The sequence below is a fragment of the Balaenoptera ricei genome, chromosome 15 (assembly GCF_028023285.1).
Source record: "Balaenoptera ricei isolate mBalRic1 chromosome 15, mBalRic1.hap2, whole genome shotgun sequence".
Lineage (NCBI taxonomy): Eukaryota > Metazoa > Chordata > Mammalia > Artiodactyla > Balaenopteridae > Balaenoptera > Balaenoptera ricei.
The window spans coordinates 10,369,079-10,393,053 of NC_082653.1; the positions used below are offsets into that span (position 1 = coordinate 10,369,079).

The window sequence follows — 23,975 nt, forward strand, 5'->3', positions numbered from 1 at the left end:
CCTCCAAAAACCCACTCTTTGAAACGAAAGAAATTGGATATTAAAATCCCAAAATAGAGTGCGGAAAGGTACACATCACGTCTGCCTTCTCCTTTTTTTTTCCCCTTTGTGGCAAAAGTGACTCAGAATTTTTGGTCTGGATCCAGAGAGACCTGCGTGGCCTTTGGGGTGGTGGTGGGGGGAGGTGTGTCATTTGATTGGGAATAACTCACCTTTTTAATGCCTTGACTGGCTCAGCTGGCTGTCTTGCATTTCACAAGTCCTGGCTTTTCCCACTCCACCATCTCTGGGTTCTTTTTCAGCTTTTGGCCCAAGGGAAAGTGGAAGGGCCAAAGTTTATGCCTCGCCCAGATGACCCTGTCTTTGGTGGAACATTTATGTGAGGCTGAGCTGCAGTTTCTTTGGGATGTTTTATCAAAGTGTTCAGAGGGGCTGCTGTTGGAGCCGGCTGTGGGATTCTTGTCCCAGCATCCTTGGGTGTTCACACTGCCATGTTGGGTACCACTGGTCAGGGTCAGATAGGTGCACAAGGTTTTCATGAGCTGCCTTCAGTCCTCAATTGCTCCCTCCAAGGGGACTCAGTTTCTCCCCCTTCCCTTCTTCTCCCAGAGACCAGGTCCCATGCAGACATCAGGCACTTTGTTCCTCAATATCAGGTTGGTGCCCTGAGCGAGAGACTCGTGGAAAAATGTTTTTGAAGCATAGTCTCTCTTGTTGTCTGGTCTTTGGGTGAACACACAGGTGGCAGAGGGCATTGCCTGTGCCTCACCTTTCCTCACCATCTCCAAGAGGCTGCCGAATCACTGTACTTTTGACTCAGTCTCTCCCTGTGTCCATTCCTAAATGCTGCTAGAGAAGAGATTGTACACTTCATTTTTCCAGCCTGAGCTTGTCTCCTCTTTGACTTCCAATGGAATTAGCCTGGTATAATATGTCTCTTTCATGGTGAGACACATTCCTGCAGACTGGCTCAAGTGGTAGTGAATTCATGCAGACTCCAAACATGGGGATTCTCTTCTAGACATGAATAAGCCTCCTTTCTCAGGGTCACTGCAGGATGAATCACTTGGCAGTATGTTGAGCCACATAGGAACCTGAAAATTAATCTGTTCATTTATTTACTCAGCAAATATTTATTGAACATCTGCTATATGCCAGGTACTATTTAAGGTGCTGGGATGTGGTGATGAATAAGCTTTCATTCTTGCAGGGGGTGGGGTGGGGAGGACAGACAATCAGCGATGAGCAAATGTATAAGATAACGCTTCTCAAAGGAAATCAGCAGGAATGATGGAGCGACAGTGGGGAGGCTGTGCTTTAGCCAGGCTGCTCAAAGAAGGCCCTGAATTTAGGCTAAGACCTAAAGAATCAGGGGATTACCAGCCATGGGAAGACCTGAGGGAAGAGTGTTCTAGGCTGGGGGAGCGCAAGTGCAAAGGCCCTGTGGTAGGAGCAAACTCAGCCTGTTTAAGGAGCAGCAAGGGGTCCCGTGTGGCTGGACCAGGGTCGGGGAGATGAAGTTGCTGACATGGGCAAGGGCCAGATCATGCAGGGTTTTGTAGACTGTGATGAGGCATTTGGATTTTCTAAATGCACCTGAGGATTATCACATGTTAGAGCTTGAAAGATAACCTTCAAGATGATTTCTTCCAAGAACTTAGACCAGAAGGAGGAATTTCATTGTCCAAAGTCACCAGCCATAGGTGAAAGAATAGTTGTGAAAGTTGATATTTATTGAATGCTTGCAACATGCTTTGTGTGTCACTCACTTGATCCTCCCAGCAACCCAGTGAGGGTACGTTGTCATCAGTCCCATATACAGATGAAGAAACTGAGGCCCAGAGAGGTAAACTAACTTCCCTACGATGACAGAGTCAGTGCCCATGCCAGGATGTAACCCCAGATGGTTTGGCTTCTCCAGGGTTCATGCTGTTAATCTCAGTGTTACCTTGGTTCTACCCAAGGCATGGGACAGAGAGAAGATGCGAAAAGTACTCGTTTGGCTTCTAAAAGCAACAAAAAACCAAAACTCCTTCCAAAGGTCCACCCCGAGAAGGCTCGCGTATTTCAGTCCAGCACTTCCAGACTCATCTCCTATATGACTCAGTCACTCCTTGGCCTGGAGCGATAGTTGGTCGGGGTGGGGGTGCTGGTGGGGAGCCGTGGCGGAGCTGACATTTCTGTTGAGTGGACCACAAGCAGGGGGCTGAGGGTACAGTGGGGCAGGTGGGACCAGAGAAGGGAAAGGTGGTGTCTCCAGGAGGGAGGGGGCAAAGTGATCCAGTTTCTTTGTGCAAAGACCCCTGGGGGCGGTGCTGTGGGGAGAGGAGAATGGGGTGCAGCATTGGGTCCTGAATCCCATTAGGCTAATGTGCCTGCCTCTGATCTCGCCACTGTTTCCTATGGCTTCCTTGGGGTTTCAAATGTGGACATGGTAATTGGAAACAAATTTAGCATGTTTCAGGCCATCAAGCCTCTCTCTTCAGTCATCGCGCTTGCTCTGCGGTAGATATGTCTGTTTTTAATTTCCAGTGATGTGAGAAATATAGAATGACTTGATTCTTAATTTAGAATACTGAGAGAGACTGACTTGTTTTGTTTTCGAGCCCGTGCAAAGTGTCTCATTCTCTTTTTATGGCTCACCATGTGATTTTTAAAATGTGGCCCTATGGAAGCGGGCAGGCGCAAGATAGGGGTAGGGGGGATTAAGAGGTACAAACTACTACGTATAAAATAAATAAGCTACAAGGATATATTGTACAACACAGGGAATAGAGCCAATATTTTATAATGACTATAAATGGAATACAACCTTTAAAAATTGTGAATCACTATGTTGTACACTTGAAACTTGAATATTATACATCAACTCTACCTCAATTTAAATAAAAAATAAAATACAATAATAAAATAGAATGTGACGCTAGCAGAGAGGCGTCTGGTCACAGAGGTCTCCCTGCGAGGCTGAAGACATATCCGGCCAGCGGGATCCCCGCTTGGGTGAGAAAGCAGACATGGGGCTCCTCTTCCATCACACGCTGGAGATGCTGTCACCTCTTCTTGGAGCAGGGCAGTCCCGGTGTCCGTCGTCCAACCAGCCGAGTTGGACAGAGTTCTCTGTGGGCCTGGAAGCTAGTTGCCTGGCGCCAGCGTGGGCAGCGTAATCGCCCTTTGTCATGGGGGAGGGGAGGGTCTGGAGGGATGATAGCCACTCAGACCCCTCTGGTGGGGCTCCCCTCCCTCCTAGGGTCGCTCACGTGTTGGGCACCTGCGTGATGTTCTACGCACTGCAGATGCCTCTGTGAGCCGGGCAGGTAAGCGGCTGATGCTCTAGTCGGGGAGGGACCGGAGAAGGGAAAAAAATCAAATAAATATATCATGCGACGTCAGGCTATGATAAATGGCTGTTGCAGCATAAAGCGGGCTGGGTAGGTGAAGAGTGAGATGGGCGTGGGGTGCCACGTTGGGATGAGTGGTCGGGGAAGGGCTCTCTGATAAGGGTCGTTTGGGGAGAGGTTTGGGCGACGAGGAGGATGGGCCCTGGGAGGATGGGGGATGAGCTCACCAAGCAGAGGGAACTCTACGTGCTGAGACCCTGAGGCTGGAGCGTGCCTGGTGTGCCCGGCTTGTCTGAGGACGAGGCCAGTGTGGCTGCAGTGGAGGGAGCGGGCAGGGAGGGCTGGAGAGGGAGGAAAGGGGTCCGATCATATAGGATCTTCTGAGTCACATTGAAGACATTGGCTTTTTGATCCGAAAAAGATGTTTGCTGTGGCGGGGTGGGCGGGGGCGGGGGTTGAGCAGAGGAGCCACAAGATCTAATGTACAGTCTTTAAGATCATTCTAGCTGCTGCGTGCAGAAGATTACGTGGAGGGGGAGGAGAAGGGGTGGGCAAGGATGGAAGCAGGGAGACCCTGGAAGGAGGTTACTGCAATGGTCCAGGCAGGAGATGATGGTAGCTCAGACCCTAGTGGTGGTAATCGGGCTTGTGAGAAGCAGATTCTCGCTGGATTTCAAACGTTGAGCCACCAAGACTTGCTGCTCCCCTGGATGTGGTGTGCGGTTTGCTCCTCTGTTGGTGTGGGCCCCTGCTGGCACCTCTGCCTGCCTCTTCCTTTGCTGAAGGCCTCCACCTTGGACTCCTGCTCCTGACCTTTCTGTGGGTGGGTCCTGGGTCTTTATTTTTCTCACAGGATGGGATGGGACGTTGCACGTGCATTTGTACCTTCATCGCTTTAGTTTACCTTCTTTGTGGCCTTTAAAAGAAATGTCAAGGTTTACAAAGAGAAAAGCAGAGGGGGGGCTCTCTTTCTTTGAATGAATATTTTGGCTTTATTTTTTATGTTATACATTCACTTGAGTTGAATTGTAACCAATATATTTGGTTTAGGGGAGCTACAACCGTGGAGTCATGGGACAACAGAGCTCCTTACGGGGAATGATCAAAGTCCAGTGGGCATTTTAAACTAAGACCTGATTTCTTTTCTACTTTTATTTTGGACACACACACACACACACACACATCCCTTCTCCACCTTAAAAACACAGATATATTTGTTCTCACGGTTATGGTGTATTTTGGAGATTATTCTATATTGCTATATAAAAAGCTTCCTTAGGGTGCCCCATGTGGTTGCCCAGATTGTGCACTGCACAACTCCAGGGGTTGCCATTCATATTCACTGTCATGCTGGTCCCTAGCATACTCATTCTTTCTTTCTTTTTAATAACAGTATTATACTCTATAATATCCCAATACTGATTTAACCAGTACTCTTTTCATGGACCTTTAGGTCATTTCCAATATTTTGCTATTTTAAAGAGCGCTGCATTGAATAACCTTGTCATTAGTTTTTCTCTGCACATCTACCAGGGCATCCATGGGATAACCCACTTACTAGTAGTGGAATTACTACAGCAAAGGGAGTGTACATTTGTAATTTTGAAAGATAACTGCAAAATTGTCTACGACAGATTTGGGCACACCCTGTTTCTGTGGGCTCTGCTCTTAGGTTTACATATTTCAACCGGGTCACGTTTTACCTGGTTGGCACCCTTGTTCTGTCTTTTGCATCAGTCGCACATAGTGCAGATGAAGGAAATATTCCTCCTGGCGTCAGACCTGGGTTCAAATCCCTGCACTGCTGCTTGCTTGGTTGGGGACCTCATGTCTCTGAGCCTCCGATTCCTCTTCTGTAAAAGGGCAGTTGAATTGTTGATGGAACTTTAGGAGGATGGAAAGGGGACAGGCACGCCACAATTAATTGGGCACCTAATTATATCTTGCAATTATGAGAAATATAACAAAGAAGACTGTTACTGGGACGCCCCGCCTTGTCCAGGGAGCAAGGAAAGACTTTTTTTTGGGAAATAGTATTTGAGTCACATTCTGCAGTATGACTAGGAATTACCTAGGGCAGAGGTGGTGGAGAGGGTGACGGGGGGATTGTTTCTGAAAGATCAGACACAGGGAGCCCCTGGTAAGGGGGTCGGGGTGTGATGGGAGGTGGGGTCAGATCGCATATGGTGGTGTAGTCAGTGGGAGCTGGGAGGTTATAAAAGGTCATTCTGGCCACAGGGTAGAAAGTCGTGGATGGGGACTGGAGGGAATGCAGGGACACTCTTTAGGAGAGAAATAGTCGTAGTTTGGACTAGGGTGGAAGTGATGGATGGGGAAATGGTGATGGATTTGAGTGCACTTTAGGGAATCAAATTGACAGGACTCTCAGGTGGATCCGATATGGAGGTGAGGCAGAGGGAGTTATCATGAATTAGGATTTTTAATGATGTTATTAATATGTGCTCATTAGATGGATATGTGATGCTGGTGGCATCACTGAGATAAGAGTAAAATCATGGAGTAGTTTTCCTGGTGTGTGTGTGTGTGTGTGTGTGTGTGTGTGTGCGTGCGTGTGTGCGCGCGCGCGTGTGTGTGTGTGATGGGAGTGGGCTTGGGGTAGCAGCTATGTTCTGCAATTTTTGCATCCAAAAATAAAAGCAGAATTTGAGATCCACGTGTATTTGTAAAAAACTTTCTCCCTGCGTGCTGTGTGGCAGTTGGGAATTACAATAAAACATCCCCATGGGCTTTTCCCTTCTTTCACAGTGTAATATTTGAGGACGATACCAATTTCCTAATATTCCAAATTCAACAAAAAAATGCTACTTAACATTGTTAAAGTTTGATTTTAGTAAAATTCAAAACAGTTTCCTTGGCCCGTTGCCATTTTGAAAATCAATCCCACATTTCAGATTTGATGGCAGCCTCATCCATCTGAGAGTATTTAAAAACTCTGAACAGAGCTGATAGAAAAATTGTTTTCAAGGAAGTGTCATTTATGAGTTCTCATTGCAACATTATATAATGGGGAATGTTTGAGCAACCTAAATGCCCAACTGTAGAGGTTAAGCTGTGAGTCCAGACATAGGATGGAAGCAAGAGATGCAGGGGAGGGCAAAATTTAAGGTAGCACTCACTTTCAGGTACTCAGATAACATTTGCACAGCCCTGAGAGCTGGTGCCTCCTTAAATCATGTGCCCGGGCACCTCACTTGCCTTGTGCCAGTCTAAGCCCAGGGAGATACTGTGCAGTTATTTGAGGTTGTCCCAGTGAACAACATTGAATGACAAAGGGCAATGGTCACATTATATTGTTAAGTGGAAACAGTATCTGGAATAGAATCCCAGATATGTTTCTCTAAGTGCCTAGAAGGAGAGTCTGGAAGGATGTACACTAAAATGCTTGTTTATTTTGAGAGAGTATTTTCTGTATAATATATATATTTTTATATTGTCTATTTTTTGCTGCAATGAATGATGAACCCTTATTACTTTTATAACAAGACGAAGGGAAAGCAAGTATCAACATGTACCGATGCCCTTTTACCTGTGCATCAGGACAGTTCAGTTGCTGCTAAGAGGGGGCAGAGCTTGAATTTGGGGGCGGGGGTGGTTCTGATGAGCTTTCTCTGGGAAACGGTGGGTCTCTGAGATGTGGAGACCATTTCAAGTCTGGGTTCCTTTGGCTGAGCTGGTGGGATGGACCTGCCTGTCGTAATATACATAGTCCAGCATCTGGGAGCGTCAGGAGGCAGCTGCGACACAGGGGAAGCAAATCTGCCCACATCCCTGAGCTTCCACTCGATGGCTTTGGAGCTTAGGGTCACGAGCAAGTCACTTAACCCCGCTGAGCCTTGGCTTTCTCACCCAAAAAAGGGATCACCTTGCTTTTCCTTCTGTGTGTTGCTGTGCAGATTAAATCAGCTCTGACACCCCCTAGCTGTGCAGCAGACCCTCATGATGTGCCCTAGAAGCACCCCTTCTTCCCGGAATCTTGTAGACTGCTTGGGAAATTTTCTGCAAAAAGCAGAAGACTTTTGCTCTCACCCTGGCTGCAGGAAGTGGAGCCTCCTCTTCTGCTTTGGAGGTTGGCTGACCTTGAGCTTCTAGGTTCCCGTGGGTGGGCAGGCGGGAGTCTGCTATGGCTGGGAGGCCACCCTGCTTGCCATGCTCCTGAGATGACCTTATCTTTGAAGAAGCCTGGAAAGAGGCCTCGAGACCCTGGAAAGAGGTTGGCCTCTAAAATGGGGGCAGCGGGGCGTTTGAGACCTTGAGGGCAGGTCATGCCATCCCAAGGCATCAGGTTCTGTTTGCAAGACCCAAATCACTCAGTTTTTGGAGAAGCAAGTAAATAGCCATATGGTCTTATCAAACCTCCGGAGAGCTGGCAAGGCTCCTCCAGAATGCACACGCTCTGGGCATCTTCTACCACCTTCAGGGAAGGGGAGGGTGGGGATGGGAGGGGAAGTGTTTCTTCCACGCTAGATGGTATGGTTTCTTCCCCCACCCTCCTCCTCCCAGCCTTCCACGTCAGGGGCTCTATAGCTGCCCACAGAGACGATGGAATGAGTGCCTGGGTTTCACCACACATGAGGATGTTTTGGGTTGTTTATCACATTGTGAGTCTTTCACATTCATTCTTCGCTTCTCCATTCAGTTCTGTCCTATCACCTCCATGTTTTGATTTGCATCATCCTCCGATGACAAGGAGAATTCTCGTTTCATGGGTACCTCTTGTGTGCTGGGCTTTGGGGCCCTATAAAGGTCATCTTCTTTAGTCTTCAAAGAGCCCTGGGCAGTGGGAAGTGATGTGCCTGTTTTATAGGAGCAAATGGAGGCTCAGAGAGGTGGAGTCACTGCTCTGAGGTCACACAGCAGCTGTTAAGAAGCAGGGCCTGGACTGAGAGCTGGGTACGTCTGACCAAACGTGAAATCCTTTCTCCTTCCTGCTCTACCACAGCCTCTGACAGCAGAGACCTGTCTCACGTGGGAGGGGGCGCTCACGAGGGTGAGGTGGGTTCCGTCTGCTCACGTGGCATCAGCTAGTCCAGCTCAACCAGGGGCTGCTCCGGGACACACAAAGTTCCTGCTTAAAGAAGTGGGTTCTTCTCTTGAGGGGCAACGTTGTTTGTCTTGGTTGCCGTTGCCTGTTTCTCTGGCTCCCTCCATCTCCCTTCCTCCTCCCCTGCCCCCACCCCTTCTTGTTCAGCAGGAAGAGCACTCTTGATCTTATAATTTAGCACTTGCTCGTGTTTCCTTTGAGGACCTAATCTGCACTTTCTGAGCTGTAGTTGTAGATCAGAGAGCAGCTGTGGATCTATCAGATGCCAAGGGCACAGACAGTGTGCTGGGAATGGACTTAGAGCCTGAAGGCCCAGAGTCCGCATCCTGGCCCTGCCCTGTACTAACAGTGTCCACTGGGGCGAGTTGCCAGGACTTTGCCAGCCTCAGTTTTCTCATCTATAAAATGGGCCCCTCCTACCTAGAATTGTTGTGATACATGTAAAACGTTGAGTGTGGTGCTTGGCCTGGGGACAGTGTACACTTAGCTACTGCCCGGTTGTTGATGGTGACTATTGATTCCACGTGCTTATTGATCACACTGAACAAAACAAACACGCTTCCTCCTACCATGGACTTCCTGTTGAAGTGGAAAAGAGAGATACTAAGCAAATTAACAACTAACAAGAGAATTTCAGATGGTAACGAAGTAACTATTCCTGCGGCGTGTTAGTGAATGTTTAACATCCACTTCTCTAGAAAAAAAGAGCCCCGATTTGTAGCATTTGCCAATTTTTGTGGTGCAGATATTCTCATCGTGGCTGATTTCAGGCTATCAAAGTAATGTCCAATGGCTCTTAAAATTCCTGAAAATTTAACCAACTGCAAGACTGAAATAGCTGGCTCCGGCACTGGGTGTGTGTAACTAATGTGGTTTGGGAAAGACCTGAAGATCTGAGAGCTAAATGTACCAGTGGAAGAGTATGCCAGCAGAGAAGATGGCTGTGCAAAGGCCCTGAGGTCGGAGAGAGCTTGGTGTGCTCAGGGAACAGAAGGATGGCTGGTGCTGGCAGGAGCCTAATGGGGTGGAAGGGCTGGAAGACAGAGGCTGGGCTGTTGGGAGCCTCATAGACCATGGTACCAAGTGTTTGGATTTTATTCTCCGGCCACAGGAAGTCTTTGGAGGGTTGTAAGCAGGGGGACGTCTGGGTCTGCTTTGCATTTTTTAAAGATCAGAGGGCTATTCTGTTAAAGACCAGCAAGAGGTCAGTTAGGGAGCAGTGGTGGTCACTCCAGGGAGAGGTAGTAGTGGCTTGGACTAGTGTGCCATCAAGGGAGGGGACTAGAGGTGGCTGGGCTCCTCTGGGATGTGACGGATTTTATCCCCAGGTGTTCTGTGGCTGTTTACCCTGAGTGCATGCAGCCTGCAATTTCTGCTCTTAGATCCCGGGAAGGAGGAAGGAACCTCAGACCATTAGGGTCACTATCTATCCTACCTACTCTCTTTGATTCTGAGTGATACCGTGTTTACCACCTCCTGATAAATCCAGGACAGGAGGTGAGGAAAGATATTTATCTTGGGTCCAAATGCAAGGCAAGAACAACAAAAACAGAATCTGTCCTCAATGCTGCCCTTCCTCCTTTGATTTTTGTCCAGAACAGTACCCTGTTCTTCAATTTGCATGGGGGAGAAAGATAAGAGACTGACTTCATTTCCACCTTTGCCCCAGGGTGCCTCTCGGGTGTGTATCAGATGCTTATGTAAATGTTGTAGGTGTCAGCCTGGCAGGTTCTGAAGAAGGTTGCCATCTGGCTCTGCTCCACCCTTAGCTCGCCTCTTGGTCCAGTGTTTAGAGGGGTACAAGAGAACACCATCTTTCTGGACCAACATTGTCTGAAAGAACTTTTCTCAATGATGGAAACGTCCTGTATCTGTGCCGTTCATTATGGCACCAGCCATTTGTGGCTACTGAGCACTTGAAAGGTGTGGCTCGTGTGACTGAGAAACTGACCTTTCAATCAAATTTTTGTATTACTTGCTATATTGGACAGTGCAGCTCTAGACCATGTGTGATTATCTATTGCCCTGGAGCCTTTGGTTCTGGGCATTTGACTGGAGATCCTACTGAAATTTTGTAGAACTCTATGGAAGGGTGGGGTCTCAGTGAGTTGTCACTTGTCATAACCCCCCTTCCGCCCAATTTGCAGAGGAAGGAGCAGAGGTGCAGAGGATTACATGATTTGCCCAGCATTTCTCAGCTGGGGAGTGGCAAGACAGGAACCCACCTTCTAACTCTTAGCTCAACATCCTTTTTTCTTTTCTTATGTATAATTTTCAAAACCAATGTTAAATTCCACAAGTTTCCAGGCAGCTCTTCTGCCTATAACTTTGTGGATGAAGTTAAATTCCTCTTTGATCACCTTCTCAACCTTGATCTCCTCCTCCATCCCTAGAAGTGATCATGGTGTGGTCAGTCTGGAGCGCATCCTTCCACACCTTTTCCTATTGCATTTACATGAGTATAAATGAATGGATCGAAACATTCAGCATTAAAAAAAAATAAGTTGTATTCTGCTATCCATATTTTTTTTTTTATGAATTGCTTTTCTTTTTTAATAGTATGTCTTAGATCTTCCGGGTGAAGTTCATAGATCTCTACCATACTGTTTTTTTAACTGTTGTAGTCTTTCATAGCCTGGACATGTATTACTCATAAGCCTAATGGATGAAACTAATTGTTCATTATTCTGTTCATGTTCGTAAACATTTTTGTGCATATCTCCTTCATGCACAGCATTTCATCTGGGATCCATACTGAGAAGTGGATTTATTAGGTCATAGGGAATATGTATTTTTAATATTAATAGCTGCTACTCCAAAAATAGTTATACCAGTTTATGTTCCTATCAGCTATGGGAGAGTGTCTGTGTCCTCATAGCCTCCAAAACACTTGATATTATCAAATATCTACATGGGTGCCCATCTAATGGGCAAAAAATGATATCTCATAGTTGTTTAATTTGTATTTTCCTGTTTACAAGGCAAGTTGAATATCTTTTCTATGCTAATGGTCATTTGTTTTTCTGTGAATTGCCTGTTCAAATCTCTTGTCCAATTTTCTGTTGGAAAATTCATTATTAATTCATTCAGCAAATATGTACTACTACTACTAGAATGCCTACTGTGTGCCAAGCATTATTCTAGGTGCTAGGGATTCTGTGGCAAGTTAAATCAATAGACATCCCTGCCCTCAATGAGGTGATAGTCTAGTTGTAGGAGAAAGACCTAAGCAAAAGGAATTGAGAAAATATATAGTATATTTTATGGGATTAAAAAGAAGGGAAAGGAGCTAGGGACAGCCATGGGGGTAGGACTCGATTTTAAATAGGATGGCCAGGAATCTAGTCCTTTACTTATTCACTTGTAGGCATTCTTTGTGTATTGTATGTATTAATCCTTTGCGTGTTATATGTTATACATATTTTCTTCCAGTCTTTAATTTTCTATCAGTTTAGATGACGGTACTTTTGTCTTGCTCTTTCTTTTTTAAAACCATAAAATCTAACTTGTTAATTGGAATATAGTCATATAAAAACTGAAAGTTCCTTCTTTCTAGGCAACCCATTGTCAAGAGCTCTGGTTTATCTCTTCCAATTATTTTCTATTCTCACTACCACCCCCTGACCCCCGATCACCAATTAAGCATAGTTTCTGGCTGTTTCTCCATAAATGCAATTCTGATCTATCACACTCTTTCTCAGGGCTGCTTAATATTCCATTTTAGAGAGGATCCCTATAATTTATCCAAGCAGTCCCCTCTGGCCGGACATGCAAGTTGCTTCCAATTCTCCATGACTCTAGACATTGCAGCAATTCTGCTGCTCATGAGCTTCTTTGATGTTTTTGTTTGTTGGACTGTAGCCACCATACCCTGTATGTTAATGGTGCTGTAATAATTTGGTTTTGTTTTCTCCCCCTCAGCTCCATGGCTACATGGAAAACAAGCCGCTGGGGCTTCAGATCTTCATTGGGACGGCCGACGAGCGGATCCTTAAGCCCCATGCCTTCTACCAGGTACACCGGATCACGGGGAAAACCGTCACCACCACCAGCTACGAGAAGATCGTGGGCAACACCAAAGTCCTGGAGATTCCGCTGGAGCCAAAAAACAACATGAGGGCAACGTAAGGGCTGGGGGCTGAGGGCAGTGGGTCTTCATGGGGAAGTGACTGGGGCCAAGTGGCAGGGATTTGGGAGAAGGATGGAGTTGATGGAAGCAACCGTAGACGGTGGTTCCCAATTTGTGAAGGACCCACAGAGGTTTCTGTTTTAAAAGTTTCCATTTGAAAAGTTCTAGACCTAGACGTTTTTCATGTGTATTGAGAGGAAGAATACTTATGCATCTTTGGATTATGTTGCTTGGGATGAGGCTGAATTTATTTACATTTATAAATTTATTTGACTTAAAATTATTAAACAACTATGCAGATAGGTGTAACCTCACAGAGCTGATATGCATATGGCTAAAATGTGGGAAACATTGCACCCGTGTGTTGGAGTTTAAAGAACTTTATTAGAGAATAATCTCAAACATGAAAACTGTAAGAATTGTACAAAGAACCCCTGTTACACTGTTCGCTCAGATTTACCAATTGTTAACATTTTCCACATTTGCTTTATTACTGTTTTTCTCCCCCTCTCTTTATTTTTTCCTGAAGCGGTTGTGAGTTAGTTGCAGACATCATGCCTTTTTACTTTTAAACGCTTAAGCATGCATTTCCTAAGAACAAGCATGCTCTCTTACATGACCACGGTACATTTATCAAATTCAAGGTATTTAATGTCCATATTACTACTCTTACTATTGCATAGTCCATAATCAATTTTTCCCAGTTGCGTATTTGAGTTTTTCAGGTACTTTTGAGAGTAGAAAAGTAAGCAAGCAGAATCTCCCTAGAGAGGTAATTTCCACTGGGGGATTTTGCTAATTACTTTGTGTTTTACCCCCATTTTGGCTTAAATTCCTGGCTGAAAAATTTATCCGTATATTGCAATCCCCCGCCCCCCTTGTGGGTGACCTTTCCTGCTCCCCGAGATGGTCATTTGTCAGTGGGGTTCTTGACTTTCCGGCAGCATTGACTGTGCGGGGATCCTGAAGCTTCGGAATGCGGACATTGAGCTGCGGAAAGGCGAGACGGACATCGGGAGGAAGAACACGCGGGTGAGGCTGGTGTTCCGGGTGCACATTCCAGAGTCCAGCGGAAGGATCGTTTCCTTGCAGACAGCATCTAACCCCATCGAGTGCTGTAAGTTGGGTTCTGGGCAGGGTCGGTTTTTGACAAGTGCACTGTATGTGACCCTGGGCAGTGTAGCCTGGGTAAGGTACCCAGCAAGAATGTGTGACCCACAGGGGTCAGCGGTGGCCCAAGATGACCAAAGGGGCGAGAGAGAGAGCACATTTCAGAGTTTCTCTCTGCTTCTGTGTACTTGTGGCGGGTTTACTGTCAAAAATAATATGGCTGATAAGTAGCCTACAGCTTGGTTTAGAAGATTTGAAATGTATAAGTGTTGTGCTGGTCTCAAAAAGGGTAGATGCAGTTGGAGCGAGTTCACTGTACTTAGTGACCTCTTTTTTTTTTAGATTTATTTGTTTGTTTGGTTGCGCCGGGTCTTAGTTGCGGCAGGCGGGCTCCTTAGTTGTGGCATGCGAACTCCCAGTTGCGGCATGCATGTGGGATCTAGTTCCCTGACCAGGGATCGAACCCGGGCCCCTTGCATTGAGAGCGCAGAGTCCCATCAACTGTGCCACCAGGGAAGTCCCTTTTTCCTCTTCTCTTCTTTCAATAGAATAATAATAACATCACGGTGGCTCTCGCTTACTGCACTGACTCCACTGGTCACTAGGCTAAGTGCTCAGTGTGTAGTACTCTTTAAATACTCACAGCAGTCCTTGGCAATAGCTGGTGTCATGATGCCCATTTTAGAGAAGAGGAGGGAGAGAGATGAGGGGTAGTGTAACTTGTCTCAGCAGGGCTGGGATTTGAGCAGGAGCTTTGGCATGCAGGAGCCACACGTCCCCATCACCCTCAGCCCATCCCAGGGTGTTTACTGAGAATCTGCTCAGTGTCTGGTGCTGTGCTGGGGGCCTGCAGATGAGCAAGATGTTTTCTCTGTCCTTAGTGAGCTTACAGTCTGGTGTAAGCTAACCCACACAAAGATGCAGAAGATTTTTAGAATCCAGTACAGAGTGGCCAAGATCTGCTGTTTGGAAGGTCTCTGAGCAGAGACCTGGCCCAGCTCCATTAGGCTTCAAAAGAAGAAATCACTTTGAGATCATTCTTAGGTACTTTGGGCAAGTTTGTTGTTGGATTTTGTAGTTAGATGTGACAAAGCTTATTGTCTGCTCAGCTTTTGAGAGTTTAGAAGTCGTTTTTAAAAGCATAAAGAAAGAAGTAAGCATTGTTCCAGAAACAAAAGCTGTTTTTATTAGTTTTAAAAAGTCTCATTCTTCTAATATTTTTGTGCTCTTACAATAATGTTCCATATTCAGTTATGTTTCAGGGTTTTTTTTTCCCCTTTTTACTGGACATTTTACCATAATTAGATGTCACAAAATCAGCTGCCTGCAGAGACCGGGGAGGTCGTGGACATAAGTGGAGTGGGTTGGGTGGGTAGCAGTGGTAGAGACTGGGGGCCAGGGTGGCACGTTCCCCACCTAAGTGGGTTGCTGTTACCCAAATCCAGCCAGTGTTTCTATGAGGGAGTGTCGACTCAGTGTGGCCAAATCTGATTTTTTTTTAAGATAAACCAATAATCTCCTGATTTTTAAAAAAGCGACAACAAAGTCGAAATCCTCTGTAGGTCAGCTGAGAACTACACGTGGCTTGGATTCATCAGAGGTAGTCTTAATCAGACACTAATGAGGAAAGGGAAAGTATGAATATTTTATGCAGAAAGCATTGAGGAAGACTGGCCTTCAGCCAGCAAGAGGAGAGGGTGGACCCTCTTTGGTAGAGAAGCCAGAACTTGGTCTTGATTGGTCTTTGGAAAAGGATGAAGGAGGCCTGTGATCTCTTCCAGGCTGGTGAGTCAGGATGGGGATCAGGCTGAATGTGGTGGTGAGTTTGTGCTCTGAAGTTAGAGGAGGAAGACCCAACAGCAGACAACAAGGGAAAACAAGTGTTTGAAAAACATCGTCGCAGAAACAGAGGAGGAATTCCCCTCCTCTGCCCAGCAGACCCCACCCCTGCCCCCCAAGTGCTAGTCGTGGTGACTGCCCCACCCTGGTCTTGGTTTTGAACATCTCAAGACATTTGGGGAAGGAAACTCAGGCTCTTCCTCAGTGATTTGGGGGATTTTGAGAAGATAAGGTCTTGCCTTTCTGGCAAATGACTCAGTCTCCAGGATGGGGCTGTGGTTTGTAGCAAGGTGGGGATCAGGAGGCCTCAGGAGGGACCACTTATAGGAGCTCCTGTTCCTCTCCATCTTTGGGCCCTTCAAGTCATTCTATCTCCTGTCAATCTGAGACTTCAAGGATCATCACTGGCTGCATGCACCTCCAGCAAGATCCTCAGGGTGTTAAAAGTTGTTTCAACTTTGAACATAGCAGTTTTTTGTTTTTGGTTTTCCTATTCTTATGAAAAAGTGTTTGGCTGATTCAACTACTGTGCTTTGATAGATAAGGAAACTGAGACTTTCTTGGTAAGCTGATTTCTTGTTAAGGTGATTTACTCGTTTTTACTCGGTAGGTAGCAGAGGCAGGGTCTCCAACTTTCTAGTTCTGTGAAATAGCTTCTTTCGGTTTCTACAACACCAACCTTTCTGGCAATATCAAGTGGAGCTACCGATGGGCCACTTTTCCTCTCACAGAGGGAAGGCAGAGCCTTCTGTCATTTTGATCTCCTTCTTTGTTCTGTTTTCCTGGATCAGTGCCTGGCAGTTCCATAAATATTTATGGACTAATTGAATTACTGTCTGTTTGATCCTTAGGGAGGTATTCAGTATTTGTTGACAAATTAGTCTGTGACATGTATCAACACAGTATGTGTACAGTAAATATTTGTTGACTAATTGACTTCATGTACACCCCTTGGGGAAGGTAGGTTGGTAAGAAAAACACTCCATGGGCTGGTGCTTATTTGCAAGGCTAACTTATTTACTTTGGAGATGTCTTTTATGTGACGTCTCAGGGATCAAGGGAGAGTTCTCAGAATCTAGTAGAAAAGTCTTGAACAAGCTACTGGAGGCCACTCTTTGGAAAGTGGAGTTACTTGCTAGAAAGGCAGATTTGTTCTATATATTTATAGGCCAGTGTGCCCAAGGTCAAATCGCACCTGTGCACAGAGGGACACCCCGTGTTTCTAGTTTTCTATTTCCAGCGGATCTTCAGTGTTGCCAGGGAGGTCCTTTGAGTTCCCTCCCCTACTCTCAGCAGAGACTCTTTCGAACCTTCTCTGGTCTCCCAAGCTCTGGAGGCTGCCCCACCCTCCTCCCACTTGTAGGAGAACGTGGAAGAGGTCAGAAGGGAACACCCTTGTCTTGCCCAACAGAGACCCTACACATGGTCACAGCTGTGGGCGGCCTTTCCTCGTCTGGGACCCTTGAAATGGGACAGTTCTCCTTAACTCCTGGGCTCCTCAGAGCTCAGCTTCAACTCCAAGTTCCCTTGTGGTGGTGGAGCCCTTGCTTCCCTCTTTTGCGAGTTCCCAGCGCTGGCGAAGCCAATTACCACCACCTGGGAGCCTGCCAGCAACAGAAATTGATTCTCCCACAGATCTGAAAGCCAGAAGCCCGAAATCAAGGTGTCATCAGGACTGGTTCCTTCTTGGAGGCTCTGAGGGAGAGTGTGTTCCAGGCCCCTCTCCTCCGGTGGTGGCCGGCGATCACCAGCATGCCTTGGCTTGTGGACACATCACTCCAATCTCTACCTCCATCTTCACATGGCCTTCTCTGTGTGCCCTTTTTTGTCTCTCCTAAGGACACTCTCATGGGGTTTAGGACCCCCCAATCCAGGATGATTTCATCTTCATCCTTATTCACATCATTGAAGACCCTGTTTCCAAATGAGGTCACATTCTGAGGTTCTGGGTGGGCAGGAAGTCTGGATGGGGGCTCAGTTCAACCCACTACACCTCCTCAGCTGCATTTCTCGGCTTCAGTCTTCTCTCTGCTCCTCAATTCCCAAATCCACTGGCATCTTTCTCAGGCTCCTAGGCTTTTGCCTATGCTGTCACCTCCATCCAGAACAATCTTAGCTGCATGTTGGAATCACCTGGGGACTTTTAAGAAAAAATATGATGCCTGAATCCCACCCCGGAAACTCTGATTTAGTTGGTCTGCGTTGAGGCCTGAACCCGGAGACTTTCAGAGGTGCCTAGTGATTCTGACATGCGGCAAATTTAGAGACCTACTGTCGGCGGGGGGGGGGGGGGGGGGGGTGCCTACACCCTTCAGTTGCTTAGTTAACCCCTCCTTATCCAAGGCCCCTGTTTAGATGGCCCCTCGAGGAGGAAGCTTGCCCTAAACCCACAGGGTACGGGGTCCCCTCTCTGTGCACTGACACCCAATTTACTTATCAATCTCTCTTAGGTAAGGTTAGGGACCAGTGGGTGTTAGCCAGGGCCTGGCACATAGCAACTGTCTCTAGAATGTTGAAAAAAATGAAAGTGTGAAAACAAGTGTCCCCAGGCCGCCCAGCAGGAGAGAGAGGCAGCCATGAGACAGAGTGGATGTGTCCCCAGGGGCAGATGTCTTCTCCCGTGAGAACTTTCCTTAGGTTTTCTCCTTGCCCTGCAAAGGGGCCTCTCTGTTCATCACATTTCAGGAAACACCTAAAGCAATTTCCAGCCCTGCCCGCTCAGAGCACAGAGTGTAAATTCACTTTGCTCGTTTTGCAGGAATTGGGGGCATGGGTATGAGGTGTGGACTAGAAAATGGCTTTTCTCACATGGTGTTTTCAGTCTCTGCCTTTTCATGACATAAATGTGTTTTACCAAGGTATAATTAAGATACACTAAACTGCACAGACCGTAAATCTTCTGTTCAGTGGTTTTGACAATTGTATACACCAGTGTGACCACCACTCAAAACAAGATACAGGGCGTTTTCTTTCGCTCCTGAAAGTTTCCTCCTACCCCTCAGCCAATGCCCCCTCCCCAGCCCCATACACAGGCAACCACTGTGCGGATTTCTATAACCATAGATGAGCTTTCCCCATTCTAGAACTTCATGTAATGGAATAGTACAGTATGGACTCTTTTGTGTCTGGTTTGTTTTACTTAGCATGATGTTTTGGAGATCCATCACTGTTATTGCGTGATTTGGTGGTTCATTCTTTTTTTTTTTATTGCTGAACAGTATTCAATTGTATGAATATAACGATTGTTTATTTACCACTGATAGACATTTGGGTTGTTTCTGGGGTTTGGGGATCATGAATAAGGCTGCTATGAACGTTCCCCTTCAAGGCCTTTGTGGACAGATGCTTTCATTTCTTTTGGGTAAATACGCAGCAATGGAATTGCTGGGTCACGGGGTAAAAAAAAAGTATGTTCCAATTTATGTATTTTCCAAATCGTTTTACACTCTGTACAAGAGTGTCTGAGAATTCTACTTGCTCACTAATATTTGGCTTTGTCAGTCTTTCTAATTGTAGCCATTACAGTGAGTAAAATGGTATCTCATTGTGCATAACCCATAATTTGCATTTCCCTAAAGACTAATGATGCTGAACCCTAATCTGTGTGCTTATTGGCTATCCTGTGTCTTCTTTGGTGAAGTGTTTGTTCAGAGCTTTTGCCCATTTTTTATTGGGTTACTCATATTTTTATTGTTAATATACAGTAGTTCTTTTTGCATTGGGTATGAACCTGTTGTCAGATTTATGTATTATGAATATTTTCCCCCAGTCTGTGGCTTGCCTATTTATTTTCTCAATTGTGTCTTATTAAGAGCATCAATATTTTATTTTGATGAAGTCTAATTTATTATTTTCTTTTCTTTGGGGATTATTACTCACTATATTCTCCCAAGAAATCTCTGCCTATCTGAAGATAGCAGACATCTTCTCTTCTGTTTTCTTCTAGAAGCTTTTTGATTCTGGCTTTTAGGTTTAGGGATACAAACCATATCAGGTTAATTTTTGTGTATGGTGTGAGATAGGGTCCAGTTCCATTGTTTTCCATATGGAAATTCAGTTGTTTCATATGCCTTTTTCTGAAAGCGAGAGCTTAGACAACCGAAGACTGTTCCCTCCCTCACCACCTCCCCTTTACTCCTCCACTTCACTCTCCTAAGTCTGATGTGGAAGATGGGTGATCACACAGCAGTGCTTTATGGAAATCCTTAGAATTAGTGAGATCAGACAGGCAAATTGATTTTGCTTTGCTTCATAAATCAGAGATGCTCTCTTGCCCATCTGCTCCTTCCAGAAGCCAAAACGACCCACATAATTCTTATAGGCCCCTTAACATTATTCTTTTAATTAAAAATATATTTGGAGTGCATTATATAGTACTAGGAACTGGGGATCCAGCAGTGAACAAACCAAAGTCGTGGCCATCATGGAGGTCACATTCTAGTGGGGAAAACCCACAGTCAACAAGCAGGCAGAGACATCATTTCAAACAGAGCTAACTGTCATGACGAAAATAACAAGGATCATGTGTTGGTGACTTGGGGGTGGGGGAGCGGTAACCTTAGTCATTCTGATCAGGGAAGACCTCTCTGAAGAGATGGCGTGTTAACCTGGACCTGAGTGATGGGGGAGCATGGCCCAGCTGGAGGGGAGAGCAGGTGCAAAGCCCTAAGGCAGGGATAAGCTTGGCATCGTCAGGGAACAGAAAGGCAGCCGGGGAGGCTGTGTGCAGTGACAGGGGTAGGGAGAGGTATAGGAGGTGAGGTCTGAGAGGAAGCAGGGGACTTTGGATTTTATTCTAGGTGAAACGGGAAGCCTTGAGTTCTACATAAGGGACTGGCATGATGTGATTTATATTTTAAAACTTGTTTAGCACAGTGCCTGGCACATAGTAGATGCTAATAAATACTTGAAGACCAAATGAGGGAAGGAAGGACATGAGGGGGACATGGGGGGGAAGAGGTAAAGGACAAGGAACTATTATCAGTCACCTACTGTATGTCGAGCACTTTCTCTGTTGCTGCTAAATCATTGTGAGGACACCAGGAACTCAGCATCTGTTCCAATTTTATAGATGGGAAAACTGAAGCACAGAGAGGTTAAACTAATTGCCTATGGTCACACAGCTAGTAAGGGGCCAAGCCAACTGTGACGACTATGTCCTGCTGGATCCCAGGACACCAAGGTTGAGCTACATCACGAGTGACAGATTAATTTGGGCCCAAAGGGTGATGTCATCTCATATAAACTGGAGACCAGCTCAGCGACCCTTAGGGAACTGTGGGTGCCCTCCCACCACTCTGCAATGGATTGTCTCCCTCGAGACCCTGTAGCAGTAAATCTTGGGTGAAATTTGGGCACTGGGCAGAGGGCAGGTAGGCCAGGCCTTTGTCCACCCCGGCTCTCTAAGGTGGCTTTTAAGCAATGACTAAGGGACCACATTCAGAAACATCAGAAAGCCAACATGATGGGAAGAAGCAGGGTCAGGGTGATGGTTAGGACTGTGGGTCTGGGTTCACATCCTGCCTCTGCCACTTACTAGCTGCTTAGTCCCGGGGAAGTTACCTAGCACGGTGTGCCTCAGTTTTCTCGTACCTATCTCAGTACAGTAGAATAACCCCAATGCCTCTCTTCTGGTATGTCTCATACTTTCCCACTTGCAGCCCTCCCTGTAGCTCTGCAGAGCAGACGTTACATACCTCTGGTTGCCACTCTGTCACTGCCGAGAGCCCACAGCCCAGGCAGCAGTAGGTGTGGGAGTTTAACAAACACTAATTGTTTCAGGTGAGCTGGCAGCAAGCCGCACGCCCTGCTGCTTAGAGGAGCTTAGATGATTATCTGTCTGGTGCTGTGGGTTGGCTGGGTGGCGATTACAGGAAAGCTGGGTTTTTGGGGAGCCCAGGATTGGGGTGGCTTCTCCACTGATTGATATGGTTACCTGACCCTGCGATTATGGCCTTTTACTGAGCTAGTTTGGCGGGGCTGGGGAGGCAAAACTCCCCTTTATTGAAGAGCTGCCAAGTGCCATCTGCCCCCAACTGTCACGTCTATTAACTTGTTTCTACCCTCATCGTAGCCTGGGAAGACTCAAAGACTCTGAGCTTATATCTAGCGGGCTGAGGTTCAGAAGGGCTGATTTGCGAGTCACGTGGCTGGCAAGGGAAGGGGCAAGAGCTGGGGGTTAAAACCCATGTCCTTTTCTCTGTCTGGGCTGCCTGGGTCCCCCAGTGACCAGGGAGCTCATTAGTCAAATGGAGATTCGTGGAGTCCCCTGGAAGGGTCTTGGTTACTGGAGATATGTGGGAATATTCTGCGGGGGCTCCTTGTTAATATATTGGAATGGAGAAGAATAAGAGCCCCTCCTGTGGACCCAGCACTGTGGGGGTTGGACAAGAAGAGGTACCAGTCTTTCAGGGCCGGTGTTTGTGCTCCTTTTTCCGTATGAGGAAGCCGAGACCCCCTGAGGTCAGAACTGGCAGGTGGTCTCACGCACTGCGGACCCCCTGCATTTGCAGACACCGCACCCCAGTCCCGTGCCGTGAATGCTGACAGGTCCCTCCCAGAGGTGAACCCCATACTCAGGGAGAATTGGGTTCCTCTGTCCCAGCCTCCCGCTTCCCAGGGGAGACCCATCAGTGGCCAAGGCGGGGTCTGAGGGAGCCTGAGGGGCCAGTCTGCCGGCCCTGCTCCCGGCCCTTCCCAGGCGAGGCCTGAGTCAGCACCATGTTCTGGGCCAGGCCCGGCTCAGCCGGGCCAGGCTCACAGCCAAGGACAGGGCCTGATGTACAGACAGGAAGGGTTTACAGCAGCTGGGATCTGGGGGTGGTCAGTGCTTGGGCCAGAGTGAGACTGAAGGGGGCGCTCCTCCTGGTCCGGGCTGGCTGGCGGCTTTCCCAGTGGGTCCTTCTCCATTTTACTAAAAAGGGGTCCTTCTGGGTAGGGGAATCCCACAGTCTGGATTCAAGTTCTGCCTGTCCGCCTTACATAGCTGTGAGCGCTCAGGCATGTGACTTCTCCTTTGGGAGACTCAGCGCCCTCACCTCCAAAATGGGAATCATTCCTGCTTGTGGTCTCATGAAGTTTAGCAATAAAAATAAACATAACAGACATTCATTGAGCCCTGATGAGGTGCCACACACTTCCTGTGCATTAGCTCATTTAATCTGCAAACCGCTCTCTGAGGTTGGCCCTATGATGAGTCCCATTTTATAGATGAGAAAACAGAGGCACAGAGGGATTAAATGACTTGCCCAAGGTCCCAAAGCTTGGATGTCACCGAGCTGGGCTTCGAACTCAGGCTTTCACGTGGCAGCATCCTTACTTTGACACATGACCATAAATTGCTTCTTCATGTGTGTGCTTTATAATATAAACAAAGACATATATAAAAAGTGCTGGAATCCAAGGCACTCTCTATGGCAGCTGTAATTATTTGCTGTTATTAGCAGAACCCACCCACTCTGCACAACCAAATTTACCTGACCAGCTTCTCCCGCTTCTCTCCTGAGGTTCTTGGGTAGATCGTCATTCTTGGCCAGGCAGCCCTGTGACAGGGCAAATTGCAGACAGTCCCCTGTCCAGGCTGACCTGGAGGACCCCGCCTGGTGTGAATTTCCCTCTCTGAGCCTTTACCTCCAGCTGTGCTCCCAATCAGCCACTGTTGCTAGTGAAAGTAAACACGCAAACTGGCTAAACCAACAGCGCCCTGTTGATTCAGAGCTCATAAAACATAGGAGCCCCAAGCCACTTTATGACCTGCCAGAATCCAGGGGCAGGAGGGAAGCCTGAGGAAGTCTCCTGGCTTCGAGGGCCACCTTGATGCTTAAGCCAGAGCTGAGGGTCTAGCCTCCACCCACAGGTGAGACCTGGGCCATGGGCTTGACTTTAAGCTGGCGGCCCCATTTGGTTAGAACACTGCAGGGTTTGGGGTTTGGAGGGTCTGGAATCTCCAATGGTTGAAGAGCCGAATGGGACTCAGTGGGGACGGCTGCGGGTGGTGGTTCAGGCCTGGGGGGCCCAGTGGGCTTGTGGAGAGCTCTCCCATAGGTCCTGGACCGTGTCACCCCAATTAGTAGCCCTAGGTGTTGGAGGCTGCATCAGAGAGAGGGAAGGAAGTGGACCCCAGGAGGGTAGTTTTGGTTGCTGTTTGCCTGTCTTCAGTTCCTCTTTCAGAGGCTAATTGGATTCATTTGCTTTGCCTCTGGGCTCTCTGAGGATGCGGGGGGCCTCCCCTGGAGGAGGTCTCCTTGTCCTCAGGTGGCCTCTTAAGTGTGAGACCTGGCTCTCAAACAGAATGTGTGTAACAAGTCACCTGGAAAGATTGTTTAAATGCAAATGTCCAGTCTCCTCTAGGAGATTCTGGGGCCGGGGGTTGGGGGTGTGGCCTGCGGAGCTGCATTTTTATTAAGCGCCTCCCCCAACCAGGTGATTCGGCTGCAGGTGACCAGGGAAGCTCGCTTTGAAAAATGCTGGGATTCAGGGCCAAGAAACCTGGGTTTTG

The 23,975-nt window shown here is 47.2% G+C and overlaps 1 protein-coding gene across 7 annotated transcripts in view; it reads left to right on the forward strand.

Annotated features, from left to right (window-relative positions):
- NFATC2 (nuclear factor of activated T cells 2) overlaps positions 1-23,975 on the forward strand; it is a 179,371-nt gene that overhangs the window by 66,496 nt on the left and 88,900 nt on the right. For all 7 annotated transcript variants that reach the window (XR_009497575.1, XM_059896777.1, XM_059896778.1 and 4 more), the window contains exons 4-5: positions 12,322-12,524; positions 13,474-13,646. Coding sequence is in view for 6 of the 7 variants with exons in the window: in XM_059896777.1 (XP_059752760.1) it covers positions 12,322-12,524; positions 13,474-13,646 (376 nt within the window). In the remaining variant the exon portion in view is untranslated. The remainder of the gene's footprint in view (positions 1-12,321; positions 12,525-13,473; positions 13,647-23,975) is intronic.